Source organism: Furipterus horrens, unplaced genomic scaffold (assembly GCF_987537825.1).
Source record: "Furipterus horrens unplaced genomic scaffold, mFurHor1.1.pri manual_scaffold_7, whole genome shotgun sequence".
Lineage (NCBI taxonomy): Eukaryota > Metazoa > Chordata > Mammalia > Chiroptera > Furipteridae > Furipterus > Furipterus horrens.
The window spans coordinates 139,755,977-139,774,851 of NW_028327177.1; the positions used below are offsets into that span (position 1 = coordinate 139,755,977).

General features: G+C 44.8%; 1 protein-coding gene and 1 pseudogene across 1 annotated transcript in view; both read right to left on the reverse strand.

The window, feature by feature from the left end:
• Positions 1–5,715: 5,715 nt before the first annotated feature.
• Positions 5,716–18,875, reverse strand: part of PRKAR2A (protein kinase cAMP-dependent type II regulatory subunit alpha) — a 37,189-nt gene continuing 24,029 nt past the window's right edge. Inside the window, exons 7-11 of the mRNA XM_090284694.1 lie at positions 16,314–16,415; positions 15,662–15,736; positions 12,242–12,307; positions 9,990–10,131; positions 5,716–9,511 (exon numbers count right to left, since the gene is read on the reverse strand). Of these exons, the coding sequence (XP_090140820.1) occupies positions 9,378–9,511; positions 9,990–10,131; positions 12,242–12,307; positions 15,662–15,736; positions 16,314–16,415 (519 nt within the window). The 3' untranslated portion in view covers positions 5,716–9,377. The remainder of the gene's footprint in view (positions 9,512–9,989; positions 10,132–12,241; positions 12,308–15,661; positions 15,737–16,313; positions 16,416–18,875) is intronic.
• On the reverse strand, positions 18,225–18,604 carry LOC150005426 (ubiquitin-conjugating enzyme E2 variant 1 pseudogene; annotated as a pseudogene).

Below are 18,875 nucleotides of genomic sequence, written 5' to 3' on the forward strand. Positions count from 1 at the left end.
ACGAGTTGTGGGGAGCAGAGGAGGAGCTTGGAGTTTCTGGCCTGTTGCTTCTGTTTTCTCCCTAAAAACCAGGGAGGCTATTGACAAGGGAGGCAGGGGCCAAGAGGTTACAGGACAGGGCCCAGGGCCAGGCAGCAAGCCCTGCCAGGGGCCCGAAGATGAAGGGGTGCTGAGCAGAGAGCTGGTCTCAGGGATGTCAGTAACAGGCCAGGCAGAAATGGGCTGGGGTGAAAGCGGTCACCCAAAGGTGGAGCACGCAAGATGTGGGCTCGAAGGTCTAGGCCCTGGGTCATGCCTGTGGGCAGCTGCTGCTCCCTTGCTGCATTTGTCCCCCGCCGTGGGGGTGGGGGTAAGGAAGGAGGGTGCGCGGGTGAGTTGTCTGAGATCCACATCTCTCCCCATGTATCCCCTTCCCTGCCTGTTCCATAAATAGAGCTGGCCGTTCTTGCTCAGCCCCACCCTCTCTGGCCCGGAATCCTTCCAGTGCACCCAGCGCCCTGCTCAGGGGTTGGACGTGCAGTTCCTTGTGGGGAACAAGATGTTCCCACCAGGACAGGGGCCTCCCCGGATGCCCCCCAACTCCCACTGTCCACACCCACAGGGAGGGGCTGACTGCAAATCATTCCTAAGATTTTTTTTTCCAGAACAAAAGGCAGGAAAATTACCAACAAAAGGATCCCACAGAGCCAGGGGGAGGCACAAAGCACACCCTGTTCCTGGCACAATCAGTCAGGGAAGGGCCCGGGGGCTCTCTGGGAAACCCCCATTGTGCTGGAAAGCCCGCCTGGTCTCAGCGCTCTTAATGCACCTTTGTCTGCACTTTGGAAACCTGGCCCTTGAACCGGTTTCTGGAGGCTGAGACTTGCCCTTGGGTTATAAAACAAGCGTTACATTTATCTGGGATGAGGATAACCCACCCCAGTTCTCAGTTGTGAGGCCGGCTCTCCATCAGGGAGCGAGGCTGCGTTTGCTGTGAGCTGGACATCCCTGGCCTGAAGTGCGCACAAGAGGAGAGACTACACCAGTCCCTAGACCAGAGCCCCCTGCCCTATGTAGTTGGGCCTTGGCCCAGCCCAGGCAGGCGAGGGGCTGGGCTGAAATCCCGCTGGGCCCGATGCCAGCAGGCAAAACCAAGGGCAGGGGTGGTGGTGGTGCCTACCCATTAACCTGGCTCCTTGTTTACAGAGGAGCCAGCCAAAAAGAGGGCCTGGATAAGGCTCCCACTCATCCTTGCGTGCAAACCTCAGGCAGGAGGCACTGTCAGCTGGGTGAAACTATCTTGAATTCTGAGGCAGGGCACACGTGGCTAATTTTGTACATTCACCTACAATGGCAGCCTGGAGTTCAAGGTCTGGGGGGGTCATGTGCCTTCCACCTCCCAGCTCCATGGAGGTTGAGGAGATGCCCTGGCTTCCAGAGCTGCTAGGGGGAGCAACCCCTTGTCTGGAGTCCAGTCGGGTTCCTGGGAGCATCTGAGCCTCATTTCTTACTCTGTGCCTGATGCCAGCTGGCGGCACAGCTCCAGGATGGGACACCAGGGTCCAAGGTGCCTCCTCAGCTGTTCTGACTTGCCTGGGGCTGGTGCACATCTGCCCCAGGGGCCTCTTCCCTCCTTCCCTGCAGGCCCAAGACTCAACTTCATCTGTGTGGTCTGGGATCACGGCAGGCATGGGAGTGTGCACTGTCCCTGTTCCTTCATGCCCAGGCCTTTAATTTTCAGAATGAAAAGTATCTAATTTAACTACGCTTGGATGTTATTTGGAAAGTGCTGGTTTGCTTACCGGGTGGGTCTGGACTTTAGCTCTTCCTTTTTACCTATTTACTAGGAAAAAAAACCCAACTGCACGCCCTGCTTCCTCATTCTGGGCATTGGAGGACCTGGCCAGAAAGGACTGCAGGATCCTGGCTTCCAGCAGAATACACAGTGACTTTTGACCCTTGGCTCAGGGCAATTCTGCAGAGAAGGAACGGGTGGGTCCATGGCCAAGAAAACCATGGGGTTAGCTGGTACTATCTGTTTCAAATACCCCTTTATTTAAATCCTCACCCTAGGGTATGTTTATTGATTTTACAGATAGAGGCAGGGAGAGAGAGAAACATCCATCAGTAGCCTCCTGCATGCATGCACCCTGACTGGGGATCAAACTTGCAACCAAGCTATGTGCCCTGACTGGGGATCAAACCGGTGGTGACCCTTTGGTTCATAGGCTGGCACTCAATCTACCGAGCCACACCAACCAGGGATGAATCTGCAACCTTTTGGTGTATGGGACAACACTCTAACCAAGCCACCTGACCAGGGCTCAAATGCCCATTCTTGCACCTGTCAGAAGGGACTGATTGATGAAGAGCAGTCAAGTCCTGCTGGCTTTCCTAGTGTCCCAGTCCCCCTTTGGTTTCACTCCCTAGCCTGGCTAACCTCCTTTATAGCTTCTGTAGGCCTGTAGTCTACAAATGGGTTGGCCACTGCTTCACCCTGTGTACTCATGGACAATCCAGATAATTGATTTTATAGAACAGAAAGAACTCCCCACAGGATCAGTGATTCTGGTTGGTGGAAAGTCAAAGAGGAAGGGGTAGAAATGTCACATTAAAAAAAAAAAAAAGACACTTTAAGAAAACTTTGGTTCTTAGCACACATCATCAAAGAAGGCAACCTGGGCCAGGAAGTGTGCATCTCTGGCCAAACTTCGTCATGTTTAGGAAGACTGGCATGAAGATGACAATTCCCGAGGAGTCTGTTCCTGGAGGGAGTTTCCCGCAAATCTGAATTCCAGTCTTTCTTTCACAGCTCCCCCGATGCTTCTGTAACCAGGACTGTGTGACACAAGCTAGAGCCGTGAGGGACAGTGCATGCTTGTGTGTTCAAGACACTCCCTTTAAGCAGCCCCATGCGAAGTATCGGGCTGGAAAAACATTCTCTAGGTCCTGCCAGCCGCAACCATGATTACAGCAATGGAGTTGGAGGAAGCAGAGAAAGGGAACATATAGCTTGCTGCCATGTTTTGGGTTGGGGTTGCCAACCACACACTCAAATTACCAGAAAATGCCATCCTGCCAAAGATCGGGTTGGTGCGATGGCAGAGTACACACCTGCACACTTTTGACGAGCTCTGTTATTGCCCTGGCTGGTTTGGCTCAGCGGATGGAGTGCTGGCCTGAGAACCAGTCGGGGCACATGCCTGGGTTGTGGGCCAAGTCCCCAGTTGGGGGTGTGCGCGAGGCAAGCGATCTGTTTCTTTCCCTTTCTTTCTCCCTCCTTCCCCCTTCTCTAAAAATAAATGAATAAATATTTTAAAATAATTAAGGGCTCTGTTTTTAAAGCCATAGCAGCTCATGACCGTCAGTAACGTGCTCGTGCTCATGAATACTGCTTTTGCCCTCAGTCCTCATGATGGGGACTTTGAGTCTCTTCAGAGCGGACATCAACCGAGGCTTCACAGGCCATGCAGCCTCTATCACAAACTATATATGAGACGGACCCCCCCCCCCACACACCAAAAAACCCCAACAAACTCTGGAACTTATTTATAAAAAACTGTGTATTTATTCTTACACCTTTACACTTCAGTTCCTGTCAAAGTGCTCTCAATTTGATGTAAGATACCTTTGGAAACATTTTTCCCACGACTCAAAATGGTTCTTGACCTCCTAAATTTTGATGCCTTTTAGTGCTTTTGCTGTTTTTTTGAGATCGGGTGAACGGGGAGGGTGGGGCATGGGGGTCATGCTGTTTTTTTGTCAAAAAACCGCTGGACACTCAGCACGGTGTGGGGAGGTGTGCTCATAAATCACCCACATGAAATGGGCAAACACGCTGAGTCTTCAAAAAAAAATTCAAGGAAGCTGAACGCAGCCTCTCACGGCAACACCAGCTGGTGCACGCATCCAGATGGGCTCCTAGAACACTCACCTAGCGAGGGAAGCCTGCACTACAAGGGGCTCATTCATTCTCCAGAAGGTAATTGTGTTTTTATGGGGTTCCCCTTGTGTAAATAGTTGAGTGTGGCTGTGTTTCAATAAACCCTTATTTACAATAACAATGAAAAAAAGCCACTCACTCACCAAGAGAAGAGCGGCATGACCAAGAGCAACAATAGGCACTGAGAGCATGATCATCCTTGAAACGGGGGACTGGGGCTGCGTTCCATGTGAGTCCAGAAACACGGAGGATAAAATCTTCAGCACTGGAGGCAAGGTCCAGGACTGCCCCAGTGGACTTCAGTACCGTTAGTCCTGCTGATGCTGGCGGTTTAAACAGGGCCAGGAACGTCCACAGCACGTCATCAAGATTTGTTCACTAAACAAATGAGCTGAGTCAGACCCAATTTCTGACATTCTAATTCAGAACTTGGATAATACTCACCTGAATTCACAACTGATTATTCAGTATGCTTCTGAGAGTCTAATTTTATCCGCATATCCCCAAGTCAGGTAACAGTACGGATCACTGGCCATCATCTATGATGGGGAGAATGGGCGAGGGAAGCAAAATTCATACTTGATGTCTTGTGAAACGACCCCGGTTTTCTTAACTGTATTATAAGCAATACTTTTAAATTCTGTTCTTAGAAAATTGATGCACTAAGCCCGCTGAGGATCATAGGACAAATATGTAGCTTCCTTCTTCAGGGCTGAGACTGGACAAGATGATCTTGATGCTCTCCTGGCATTTCTTAACTGTTTACCACCACCAAAATCACAAAGGTTTAACTATATTTAATTTTTAAAGTCTTGAAACAAGGCTGGTTTGGCTCTGAGGGTTCAACTCCCAGTTTCTTGAGTCCCACGTGTGAATTTTGTAAGTTCGCCCATTACTTGACCCTTTGTAACTGCCAGGTGAAGGCAAGATCAAACTGGAACATGGTTTTATTGTACAGTGAGCTCCCTTTGGTCACTGAAAACTGTAGGTACAGTGGGCTATCACAGAGGCGTTGCTATTTCTGGTAGCCATGTTACAGAGAAGGGAATGACATAAGTAATAACGTCAGACAGAAGATGGCTTCTGCTGGGCTTCATTGGTGAGAGTTTATCTTCCCTGGCAGGGGATATACGGGATGCCCTTGCACACCATTCCCCAGCATCTCAAAGCTGTAGTTAATTTTATGTGTCAACTTGACTAGGCCATGAGGTGCCCAGTATTTGGTCAGACATTATTTTGGGAGTTTCCGTAAGATGATGTTAACATTTAAACCAATAGACTGCGTAAACAGATTGCCCTCCTAGTGTGGGTGGGCCTCATCCAATCAGCTGAAGGCCTGAATAGAACAAAAAGGCTGACTCTTCCCCAAGCAGGGGAATTTCCCCGCATGACCGTCTTTGAATTGAGGCAATGGCTCTCCTGGACCCTGAGCCTGCCAGCCTTTGGAAAGGAACTACACTATTGGCTCTTGTGGGTCTCAGGCCTTCAGACTCAGACTGGAATTAAACCATTAGCTCTCCGGGGTCTACAGCCTGCCAGCTCACCCTGAAGCCAATTCTTTGATAAATTTCTTTACACACACACACACACACACACACACACACACACACACACACACACACCGTGGGTTCTGTCTCTTTGGAGAACCCTATCTAATACATATGCCCAGGCCTCCTCTCTGATTTCTAAGAACTCACACCCCAGTTCCAGCCACGCATCTGCCAAATGAGTGGTATGAAGGCCTGGGGCTCGGATGTCAGGGGAAAAACGTGACACAGGGCTGCACTGGGAAGTCAGACATGATTTGCCAGCCTTTATTAACCGAAAGCAAAGCCAAGCCCTAGAGTTTCCTTTAAAAAAACCCAACCTTGTTTATGGCAAACAATGATTTCATTATGTGTTCGGTACTACAGAGCAAGAATTAACCACTTATTCTTCTGAGATTAAAACACAAGTGTAAAACAGGTTAAAATAAGATTCTTCCCAATGATTTAAAAATAATTCAAATTGAAAGACATTTCAAACACTATGTATAGAACTCAGGACCAGAACGAGACCTTAAAACATTTTTACCTTTGAGGTAGCACAATAATGCTGAATTAGATTTCTTTTATTACAATGAGCTGAAGAAAACAACGAGGAATCTACCTTTTGCTCAAGGTGGGCTAAATGGTTTTCTGCAAATCCCCCATGAGGTTAGTGACAGTGTTCTTTTTTTTTTTTTAAGTATAAAGATAGCCCTGCAGTGTGTAAAAGGAAACCCACGGGAAGGCTGCTTCCCATCAAATAGACATTAGAATCATTGAGGAACGTCAGCAGTCAAGACAGGAGGAACAAGAGGTAATTGTAGTGAGAAACCAAAACAACTTGTATCTTGGTAAGATTGGTTTACAACTGCATGTCAAGAACAAAAATTCCAACATTAGCCAACTAAAAACAAAAGATAAAAAAATGACATTCACGGGTCTTTTTCTTCTCTGTGCAAAAATGCCCTTACAACTTCTCCTGGTGAGTAGGGTTGTTTGCACACCCGACACCACACGGAAGCGCCACACGCCAGGGTGCTGCTGGGTGCCAGCAGCGCCGCTCACCGACTGCTCTGCCATTGGGAGCAGAGAGTCCGGGCGCCAAGAGGATGAACATGACCTCTCCTGGCCGGAGAACCACTTCTTGGCCACTTTGCTGCCGAATTCACTCATTAAATTGCTTGAAGAAAGCCCCCACCCTTGGTTTCTGAGACTCGACAGCAGTTATAGATGAGGACTGCTGACTAAGAGGTCGGAACGTACGGACCCTTCCTTCAGAGGCTACAACAAGAGAGAGCGGATGTGATACAGTGGGGCCAGAAGGAAGGATAATACTGCAAGTTGGACCTCAAGGCTCCCTGAACGTTCTCCACCATCCAAAATCAACTGCGAAAGGGATCCCTTTCAACACACGCTCCACCCCGTGAGGCTCAACCGTCAGTGCAGGGCTTGCCTGGCACAACGTGGACACCAGAACTCCGAGCTGACCCTGTCTACTACCTTTGATTCCCCATGCTGCTCACAGAACTGGGACACTGTCAGACTCCTGGCACTTTGGTGACGGCTATGCCCTATTTCACTCACACTGGTCCCTGTAAAGTCTCCCTCCTTCAAGCCAGACCCCCAAGGGGCCCTGTATGCAAAGTGAGGGGCTAGACTGATATCCATGTACCAATCTGTAATTAGAGAAGGAGAATTTAAATCTGATGAATTCTACTCTGTAAAACATCAACCATCAGTGAGTCGGGGGAGTCAAAAAAGATTCTGTGACAGGGAAGACTGAACTGGGATGTGCAAGAGGGCAGCCAGCAGGAGTGACTCTGGCTTGGAGTTCACAGCCAGCCCTAAGTAACGCTGGCCTGGTGGGGGTTGGTGCAAAGGGGACATCTGCTCAGTGTTTATTCGGAGTCCTCACATAGTCTGGGGCTAGACTTGTGTGTCACTCCTGAAGCCCAGTGTACCTGTTACCTTTGCAAGAAACTGGTGTGGTTCTTGTCAGCTAAAGTGCAAGATCTGCTTTCTTAACTTATTTGATACTAAAACAACACCACAGAAAAGAATAACCTTGAAAATCCTGGGGAAAAACACATGGACTTTCCCAGCGTTACCTGCCTATTTCGGAGAATTAGTTACAACCTTTCACAAATCCGAGAGCTGCAATGCAGGCTGCCTAGGGCATTCCAGTAGGAAGAGTCCTTCCGCTTTCATCCCATGGAGCACAGGAAAAAGGGAGACCTGACTAAGGCTGTAGCGAGTCACCACTCTGGAAATCTCTGGACCACAGTGTCTGTGGCAAAAACAGGGAGCCTAGCTTATGGGGACAACGGAAGGTGACCGTGTGGTCTTCCATCATTATCCACCATAGGAATGACTCAAGCCCCAAGCATGTAATATCTTAGGGATTTATTAAGTTATACAAGTTTTAAAAAAATCATATTGGAAAGGGCCTCTTGATTTAATGTAAACTTGACTACAACATTCAAATTTATCTTTATGCAAATTTCACACTGCTCTTAGGATCACTTGTAACATCTGGTTTTAAGTCATTCTGAAGAAAAAATTCATTCTGAAACAACTAATTAAAATAATTCATCAAAATTCTATCTAATATAATTAAAAGGCTAAAAAAGTTTAAAAATACAAGCTAACTTACTTTCTTCTGGGATTAACAATTGGAACCCCAAATATCCTAACACCTTAATTAGAAACGTCTTGGCAGTAATTCTATAAAATTGTAAATGAGGCCGATTTTTGAAAACTAACAGAAAGAGTTAACCATTAGGATAAATGCCTGAGTCAGCTGACAAACTGATGTATGTGAATACGTCCAAGGGGAATTCCTAAACGGAGAAATATTTTTTTGATTTCAAAAAATAGCTGCTGCTTCTTTAAAGAGTTTAAAAATTGATGGTTCAACAGCAAAGCTATGTGATAACTCTGGAGTAGAAGGGAAAGGCTCTCTTTGTAGTACAGCTCCTGCTGGCACACTGCCATTAGCCAGTAGAGGTAACTGGAAATAGGGATGGCAGGAATTATCCAGGAAAGTATTTGGATCAGATAAAGTGATGGCACCTCCGGACCCTGGCTCCTTATAAATGGATAGCAATTCATTCAGGCAAACTGCACAGAGATTAAACAAATTAAATCTACTAAAACAAAACAAAACAAAAACACCCCTCCAACCCAGAAAACCTTTCCTGTCTCTGCTACCTGACTAATGCACCAAACCCAAATTTTCTGCTCTAACATGGGTCCCTATGACGGATCAGTGTGCTCTGGGGTGCTGACTGTTGGGCCCTGGGCAGGGCCATCCCCTAAGCAACACTGTGAATCTGGGGACAGCTCTCATGCGTGCAGCTTTCAGCAGACAGTACAACGCCACAGGACCACAGACCATCATATTTGCCACCATTTTCCACTGTAAAACCAAAGGCTACAATTGTGAACAAATGTGGACTTTCTCAAAGGACAAAAGAGGAGATCAGAGGCTACAACATTTCCTCCCTTGAGAAAGGTTGGGGGAGGGTGTCTACAGTTACACAATAAACCGGTTTGTGCAGACCTCTGGTAACTTCCAAAAGCAATAGTAGCAGCAAGAGAGGAAAGAAAGATGTTTACACTTTGGACTTAGTATCAGGCACTTAAATTGTTGGAGAGACATGCCATTTTGAACCAAAGATGTGAAACTGGGTTGGAATAATCATTACAAGTAGTCTAATAATGGGCTTTCAGAAGCAAAGTGGAGGTGCAGGTTGAACCTCTACCCATCCTTTAGTGCTGACTTTCAAGTTTTCTAAATGCCCATGGCCATAGCAATGGCAGCTGCGGTGGCAACAGAAGGAACAGTTCTTTTATATCTGCTTCCTGTGTGTTCTGTGGCTGACCGGAAGGTTTTGGTGTCGCACTGAGAAGACCGGTGTGTGGCACACCTACTGCCCAGGGTCGATCAGATCCATGCTGGAGCCAAACAGCTTCACCAGCTGCTCCTCGTAGTGTGAGATGTTCCTCTTCATGATGTCCATGCAGGGCCCCAGGAGCCTCTCAAAGGCTTGTACGTCCATAACTGCGTTGTTCAAAAGAGACGAGGGAGAGAATTCTATATCAACAATTCAAAGTCATTTCCCTGGTGCAAACCTTTTCTTAAATATATACACTTACATTATAGGGCATTAGACTCTGGGATACTGGGCACTGGGGGAAAGGATGGATGTTTCTATGTGAACACAGCAGAACTGTGTCATCTAAGTGTGAGACTTCAGAGTCCAGCAGCACCTGTTTCTCTCTGTCCCCATATGACCCTGGACACTTGCCTCCTCTTTTGACAATGCCAGGGTGCCCGTATGCCTGTCTTGTTCACAGGCTAAAGTCAGTGCTCAGAAATGTTCGTGAAAAGAAAACATTCACTCATTTCTGGCTGGTCAAACAAACTGCCCAAACCTAGATGTAAGAGTTGGGGAACTAAGCCAAGGCTTGCTGATGAGAACCAAACAAAACACTGAACGGCAGAACACAGGTACTCATGCATGAAGAGTGTTTCTCACCTAAGCATTTGACGTCTCCCACAGCATAAGCCGAAGCAGCTCTGGGTTTATTGGTCACCAGTGCAAGCTCTCCGAAGTACTGCCCCTTAAGGCAGCGGGCAATCTCCACCTCCTGGTTCCCGCCATCCTTGTTTGCTTTAGTCTGGAGCAGGATGAGAACATGACCTGGGATGACTCCAGAGGCACAGCTGGGCATGTCCAGTTGCACACACTTCATTCAGTTCCCTTCTCAGTACGCTTAACACAATTACTGAGAAATTCACGTTGCAGAGACTGTACCATGTAAACTGCATGGGCTAATCTTGGTGACAGGTTTAATCAAGAGGAGTTGGCTTTCACTGGGACTTCATCTGAATCCTAACACCTGTCAGGTAATAGCTAAATATCAAGAAGTAAGGTGCAGACCGTTTTCCTTGGGAGATTTATATATGTAATATACTTTATAGTAATATATTATAAACTGTAATTAATATACAAACATATATATCACGATGTATTACATAATATATAACATAACATGTAACCTATGTCCTAATTATAACAAATATATTAGATAATCATTAATATAGATGTATTAATATATACTGACATATAATAATACATGTATTTTATACATATATTCATATATGATTATTCTTGGTTTGTTGGATGCTGAACTTCTGCAGCACAAGGTAAACAAACATCTTGTTAATTCTTTCTAAATAATGTCAATGCTTTTCTTAGGTAAAGAGTAAAAATCCTGGGCTGCTACTATGCGACCATGCCTTTCTTGGACAAAACTTTACAGTGAAACATTTTCATTTTAGATATTGTCTATGTCTTAACTTAGTGGTCCCCTCCCATATTTTTAAAATAAGAATTACGTGGCCAGCCTTGAAATTTAGTGGCTTAATTCTGTAACAAGAGATCAAGTAAGTTTTAATTCATGCTTATCAGACTACTGAAAATAACTAATAAAGCACCATATTTAATATCTAGAGTTTTTTTTTTAAAATCCCTCTGCTAAGTTAAACAATAACTTGTTTAAGTAAAAAATTATTTAGAATTTTTTAGTAAGAATTAGTCTCAAATTTCTAAAAGCCCCTTTATGTTATGGGCAGATAAGATTAATTTTTTGAAGATTTATTTTGAAAAATAAACAGAAGTGCCACATTAGCTCACATGGCTCGACTACTCCTCCTTCCACACTTCTGCCCTGACTTGTTTGCTCATAAGTCATTCTGCCCCATTCCTGCTCTCTTTCCCAGTTCTGCAGCATTCTCTGAGACTACAGACATGGTGGCTCTCACCCAGGCCCCTCCCTAGAATCGCACCACCTGTCACACCAACACCAGACCCCTGGGGCTTTTGCTACAACGCAAGTTCTGAGTCAGTGGGCCTGGGGTGGAGCCCAAACTCGGCATTTCTGAGGAACTCGCCCACTCGCCCAGTGTCCCAGTGTGCTGTCCTACACACCCACACTATGCTGTGTGGCAACGAACACCTGAAAAATGTACAACCATGTATCAGTAGTGCAAAAACTATAAGTGGAAGAACACAGAAGTTTCAAACTATTGTTTCATGTGAAATAACAGATCTATTTTTAATTAGAAATCAAGCCATCTTATAATAATGATTGCTGTTAAGCAGCAATCATTATTTTTCTTTCCTCATTCTTAATTTTTAATAAAGATGTTCTATAGAAGGTTTCATACTGAGTTGACTTAGTTTTAGATATAACTCACTATTTTAACAAATCCGTCACTCTTAAAAAAATTAAAACAGAGAAATCTGGTTGTGATACGTTTTTGGTAAGAACCACTCCTCCCTCTGATCGTCATCAGCTTTCTAGGTCTCCCTCTCCATCCAATGGCCAAAATAATTAGCCACAATAATTGTCCCGGAGAGCACCCTCCAGGGCTCTAAGAAAGAAGCTATTTTTATATTCAACACCTACATGTATTTTTAATTACCGAGTTCCTCTATTTTTCTGTTACGATGTTCATCTTTTTATTGATCTGTAGGCCAATATTTCTCATATTATTAATTACACAACAGGGGCAAAGGCAACAGGGACAAACATAAATATACTAAATCCCTATCAACGGATGGGCTTAAACATGGGTCTTTGCAGGTCACCTACCTCACCGCATACCAATGGTTTTGGTCACTAAACACACTTCACGTTTTGAAAACAAACAGTTACTTTCTGTGCACACAGCCGGCATCTGGATCTTCCCTGGAATACTGTGCATCATCACACACACACTCACCTTGCTTTTAATCAAGATGCTCACTTCACCGGACTCTATAATGTAAAAGCTATCAGCCTTTTCACCCTGAAAAGGGAAAGGAGGTCAGGCACTCTGATTTGTATTTATTTTCCAACTCTACATATTGAGCAATGGCTAACAGATTCAGAACAAAACGAGAGGATTCTGGTCACAGGGGATGTCAGTCCAATATAACTGACACCCATCTCTCATTTCCTAACAGGGAATATTCCCATTTTCTTCCATGAATATGTCCAGGCTGCCAACTGCACAGAGCATTGTTCCTCTTGCTGCTCATTTTGGTCCACTACTGAAACCTACGACAAGGGATGAGTAGCCAAGGCTGCTACAGACAGTATCAAGGGATCACCTTGACCATCAAACACAGCCCTCTGGAGGACAGCATGAACTCCCCGCCTGGTGAGAAAGGGACCTTGATCTGGGCAGATGTCATCCTTATGAGCCTCAGGCTTTTCTTTTGCTTGTTTTGATTTTAACCCACTTAGCTGAACTAGTCATTCAGGTAATTCAACAAATAATTAAGTACTTACTCTGTACCAGGCACTGCGCTATTCTAGGCACGTGAGACGCATCAGTGGACAAAACAAACATCCCTGCCCTTGTGAAACCTACAGTCTGGTAGCATGAACAAACTGTAAACAATCAACACAGTAATCAGTAAATTACGGTGTTGTGTTGGAAGGCAGTCAGTGCGACAGGGAAAAAGTGAACAGACAGCGTGAGGTGTGGAGGAGGGTTAGGGGGAGATGGCTGCAGTATCCGACAGAGCCTCCCTGAGGAGGTGAACTTGAGCAGAGGCTGGAAGGAGGTGAGAGGCAGGCAAGCAGGGAGGGGAGAAGCGGCTTCCAGGCACACTTCGGACTCCGAGCCTCACCCATAAGCTCTGCAGCAATGACATCGACACTGGACAATTCAATATTAATCATGTGCTCTCGTTCCATCATATCCTCAGTGAGAACCCAGCCTTCGGAGCATTCACAAGGCTTCGTGTCCTCTGACTACCGTACGGTACTCCAAGTGGGCCCCATGCACAGCTGAGGCTGATGTTCCTGGGTTTTCTAGCGCCAGGTCACCATGTAACAATCACTGTCACACAGCTTTATAAAGGGGGTGTCTGTGGGTTTCTGTGCTGCTATGCTGGGTAGCTACCCTACGCCCAGCAGAGCCAAATACCATGAAGTTCTAGCATTACAGAAACAGCTGCATGATAGGAGTTGATGAAGGATGGGGAGCCAGGAAAGAAACTGAAAAATCAACACAAACATAAAAATTCGTGTTGATAAGCTTGGAAGGATGTACTACAAAAAATCTCTGAAGGGACAGCCAGCTGGCCAGGGGCTGCCCGGACAGCACGTGTGGTCTGGAGGATTCCAGTATCCCCTGCAACAGGCAGTGGCTTCTATTCTTTCTGCTGTATCTGGGCCCCAACCAGACATCTGTATTAAGCAGGGCGCCCATCCTTGGGCAAAATCCACGTGTAAAGATAATAGAAAAGAGAACTGAATTCCAACTTACGTTATGAGTTAACATTATCTTTATATAAAAATCTGACAAAGATACTATAAAATGGAAACGTATAGACAAGCCTCATTTGGGAACACAGATATAAGATCTTAAACAAAATATTAGCAAATTGGATTCACCCATATATTAAAAAGATACTATATGATGGCCAAGCTGGTTTATTTTGTCTCAGCAACAAAGGGTAGCTTTAACATTTGAAACCCAAATTAATGCAATCACTGAAGTATTGTTCATAGTAGCTACAAACTGGAAACACCCTAAATGTCCGTCAGCAGTGGAAAGGCAAATAGTTTATACTCACATACTGGAATACTATCAAGCAATAAAACCCAAGAAACTGCAGCTGCATACAACGTGAATGAACACTGAGCAAAAAAGAAAAGATGCAAATAAAAGAATACGTACTTTCTAATTCCAATGAAAGAATTTTTTTTTTTAAAGCAAAACTTGGCCATATTATTTAAGATGTATACATAAGTGGGAACGACTGTAAAGAAAAGCAAATATGTGATGACCATACAAGTCAGGATAGGGAGGTAGGAGAGGCTGTGACTGAGAAAGAATTCATAAGGGCTGGGCAGCTTCTGAAAATTAAAAACCGTAGATGCTAAATGTTGATGAGGACACAGAGCAACTGGAACTCTTGTGCATTGCTGAGGGGAATGCAAAATGGTATAGCCATTTAAAAAAACAATTTGGCAGTTTACTAAACATATGTTTACCATGTGACCCAGCAATTCCATAAAAACGTATGTCCACACAAAGACTTGTGTGTGAGTGTTCATTTTAGCTTTATTCATAATCACCAAAAACTGAAAAGACCCCAATGTCCCTCAGCTGGTGCGTGGAATTATGCTGCATCCATACAATGAATACTACTCGGCAATAAGAGGGAATGATCAGCTGATACGAACCACATGGGTAAATCTCAAGAACATATGCTGAGAGAAAGAAGTCAGACACAAAGGACTATACATTATGAGTTCATTTATATAAAATTCTAGAACAGGAATTTCTATAGTGATAGAAGGCAGACCAGCTGTCTCCAGAAGTGAGGGGGCTGGGGAGGGGACTAACTGAAAATACAAATGAGGGAACTTCTTGGGGTGATGGCAATGCCATATACTATGGTTACAGGGGTGTTAGAAGATTTTTGAATTGTACACTTAAACTTGGTAATTTTGTTGTATATAAAACGTACAAGCTGACCAAAACAAACAAACAAAACAGCATATTTTCTGGTTCAGCAGGTCTCGAGTGGAGCCAAAGAACTTGCATTCTAACAATGCCCAGGACTATCAGAAATTCCCAGATGCCGCTGATGCTGCCGGTCCTGGGAGCTAACTGGCAGAACCCTTGGTCTAGAGACACTGTCCAAAGGGGTCTATACTAAGTGTATTAATCCATGTCCATTCTGCACCACTGGCCAGCACTCTGGTCTTCAAGGGCACGGACACCCCAGAAAACACTGAGGCTTCTCACACCTCTTGACCTGCCTCCTGAAGGCCTGGGGCTTTCAGGATGAAGTAGAGTTTCTTTGGAGACTGAAGATTCTGGTAGTTGTAGAACAGCTAAGAAGCTATGTTTGTGCTGCACATAGAAAGGAGGGAAAGGGCACAGCTCTTCGACCTTCCCCAGGTTTTAACAGCCATGAATGAAGCTTAGTCAGGGTTAAAAGAAAATGACATCCAAAAGAACCAACGCCAGAAGCCAAGGAATGGTGAATGAAGGCAACAGATCTGCATGTCAGTGAGACGAACAACAATGGGCTTCAAAAGCGCTTCCAGAAGCGTGCTCTAGTATCTTGCAACATGAGCTCCCAAAAGTGAGGGGACAAATGAGGCACCAGTCCTTCAGAAGGTGAGGTCCCCTTACCTGAGTGATTATGCGCTCTCCATCCTTGTAGATCTTCTCTCCTATTACATCCACAATCTTCATCCGCTCCGACACCTGGAACAAGAGACACACTCAACTAAGAGTCGCAAATAATATCTATACAACACAGAAATGGGTTAGAATAGTTTGATTTGAAAACCTAAAAATATAATAGTTTTTTAATTAAAAATTTTAAAATTTATTGATTATGGGGGCAGGGGGACAGAGAGAGAGAGACATTGATTTCTTGTTCCATTTATTTATGCATCATTGGTTGCTTCTTGTATGTGCCCTAACTGGAGGTCAAACCTATAACCTTGGACTATTGGGATGACACTCTAACCAACCGAGCTACCTGGCCAGGGCAACAGAATAGTTTTAATAGCTTTTGTATTCTTTTTTTAAAAAAATCCTCATCCAAGGATGTGTTTACTGATTTTAGAAAGAGAGGAGTGGGGGGGGAGAAAGAAATATTAATTGAGAAAGAAACATTGGTCGGTTACCTCCCGTACGAGTCCCAAACCCGCAACCTAGGTGTAAGTGCCCTGAATGGGAATTGAACTCACAACATTTTGGTGTACAGACAACACTCCAACTAGGGCATAATCGCTTTCCTTAAGTCTGCACAGAGTCTTACTCAAATAAACTTTACCTCTAGTGATTTAAGAAGAGGCACAGATTCAATAAATGCTTCAAACATCTTCCGCTTTTTTGCATTGTTTTTCACTATGATCCTTCTGAAAGTCACACGGTCCTACAAGAAAGAATATGAAAGTTCTGGTAAATGCGTGTGTAAGAGAATGCCTATGGCTTAATGAGCTGGCCACAGCAAGTATCAGAGGACTGTGAAAGGTACTAAGCCGGATGTTTCCATCTGAGTCGTCACTCGGAGAAAAAGAACTGTGTTCTGAGCCAGACAGAAGCCCCACAAGCTCTTGCTTGCTATGCAGTACGCGATGGGCGCCACCTATGGACCGTAAGTAGAATACAAAGTGAAAACTTGCACTCAAACATTTGCGATTTTACAGTCACTCTTCAGTGGGAAAAGAAGCACCTTCAGAAAAAGGAGATAAAACAATCAGATGGTTTTTTGCCCTCAAGGACTTTACGATCTCAATGAGGAGACAATACAAAGTATATAGAAATAAAAACATTCACAGTTCAAGACAGCACATGCAATGTACTAGATGAACAACAAAGTAAGCGCCACAAGAATTCCACGGAGGGAGAGAGACATCCCACACAGCAGGCGGGCGTGCTCAAGGACAGTTATGTTACAAAAATATAATTTGTCTGGGACCTGAAGGAGCGGTAGAATCGAAATTAATAGAGACAGAAGGAAACTCAAGATGAAGGCAGGCAGGTACCCTGACCCTAGCAAGTCATGGATTCAGACTCAGGAGACAGTTAACCAGAGCTAGTCAGGTACCTCTCAGACATGTGGGGAAGGACATGCAGCCAGGCGAATGTTAATCGATTCGTTTTAGGCTCCTAAATGGGAAAGCAGTTATTTGTACCTAAGTGTAGTTTTGTTCTACCTCGGGCTGTCAGAAATGGATTTTTTGGGAGGTGAGGGGAGCGTACAGTAACGACGTCCCAAAGGCTGGCAGAATGAAGAGCAGGAAGGGACTGAAGGCGTGGGAGCTGCAGGTTTGCTATGTCAGCATTCTTGATGACGCAGTAAGAGTGGGATGGAGAAAATGAATGAAAGACAACTAAATCGAGATGACTAAATGGGCTTCCCTGGCTCATATCCCATTAACTAGAGAATTCCCAGGCCCTACCCCATGCCATGCTTCATCTGCCTCACAAAGGAAATCACCTACTGCACTCTACATGGGTAGTATGATCTGCGGCAGAAATAATGTTTGCTCTCTAGCATTTTGCCAGATTCTGCCCCATTTTCTTCATCTGTCTGCTTGAAAAGAGCCATTCAATCTCTGATTGCTATAGTAGGTACATGCCACTACCTTCTTGAAGTCCAAGGTTAGAAATGTATCATTTAAACTGTTACTGTTATACTTCAGAATATTACTCCATTATCTTTAGAATTCAGTTTTTACATGTTTTCTGGGCCAATCTAGGCCAAGAATACCGTGGAAAGAGGACAATCAAGACTGAGAAAATGTGTGGGAGAAGGGGTGGGCGGGGTGGGGGAAACAATGGGGAAAAAGTGGGACAACTGTAATAGAAACACAATAATCTAAAAAAAAAAAAAAAAAAAAAAAGACTGAGAAAATGGGAATTATAAAGTAGGCACTGTCCAAATCAACAGTATTTGAAAAAATCTACAATGTTACAAAGATCCTACAACTGAAATAGCAAATTGTGTTTCCACTGACAACTGATAGATATTTTTTGTAGTGCAACCTCATATATTTTAAATGGACAAAAAAATCAGTATCGTTTACAGTTATCTTCAGATAAATTGCCTTTGAATGGGAGCTTCCTTTCCAGTACTTTGAGGTCTACGAGATATATCTAGAAAATTTACTGCTGTGGAAAATGAAGACTGCTTAAATCAGAAGGGGACGGGGTGGGGACTGGCGGTTTTCCTCTTTTATTAACTGCTGTAACACTGTCCTCCAGGTGGCTCAGGGAGTTTCGTATTTTCTCCAGACATCATTAGGCGCCGAAGCTCCTGCAGGACGACTTTGATACTGTATGAATTCTGCCACTTCGCTAGCACTGATATGGCTCTTGGGTCCACTGCTCCATGAGAACTATTAACTTCATTCACATTAACTTTTGTTATAAACCTTACAAAGCAGGGGAGGGCTTCTGGGTACTTAGATCCACATTCTATTTTAAGGCTCTATAGTTGGTTTTCATAAAATGTCTGGGCCTGTGGTGGCTGCCATCATGTGTTGCTGTCGCTTGAAGCAACAACCGGTATCTCTTACACTGACCTGTCTGTTCACGTGCCAACCCCATTTTATGCATGCTCTTACACTTCCCAGGACTCTCGTGCTGCACAAGGCCAGTGTCTGTGACTGTGGAGGGTATAGAAAATCATCAGAGACACCATCCCAGCTTTCAGGGAGATTCCAATGGAGCAGTGAAGAGGAAACTCTCACCGTGAAATGGTAGCTCCTTCAGGCAGCAAGCGTTCAGTCAAGCAAATAACCCTGAGGTTCCAAGCCCTTCCTGTGACTTCAGAAGTCCCTGAGAAAGTTTCTATTGACTTTCTTAAGTCCTGAGACCCTAGCCAGGC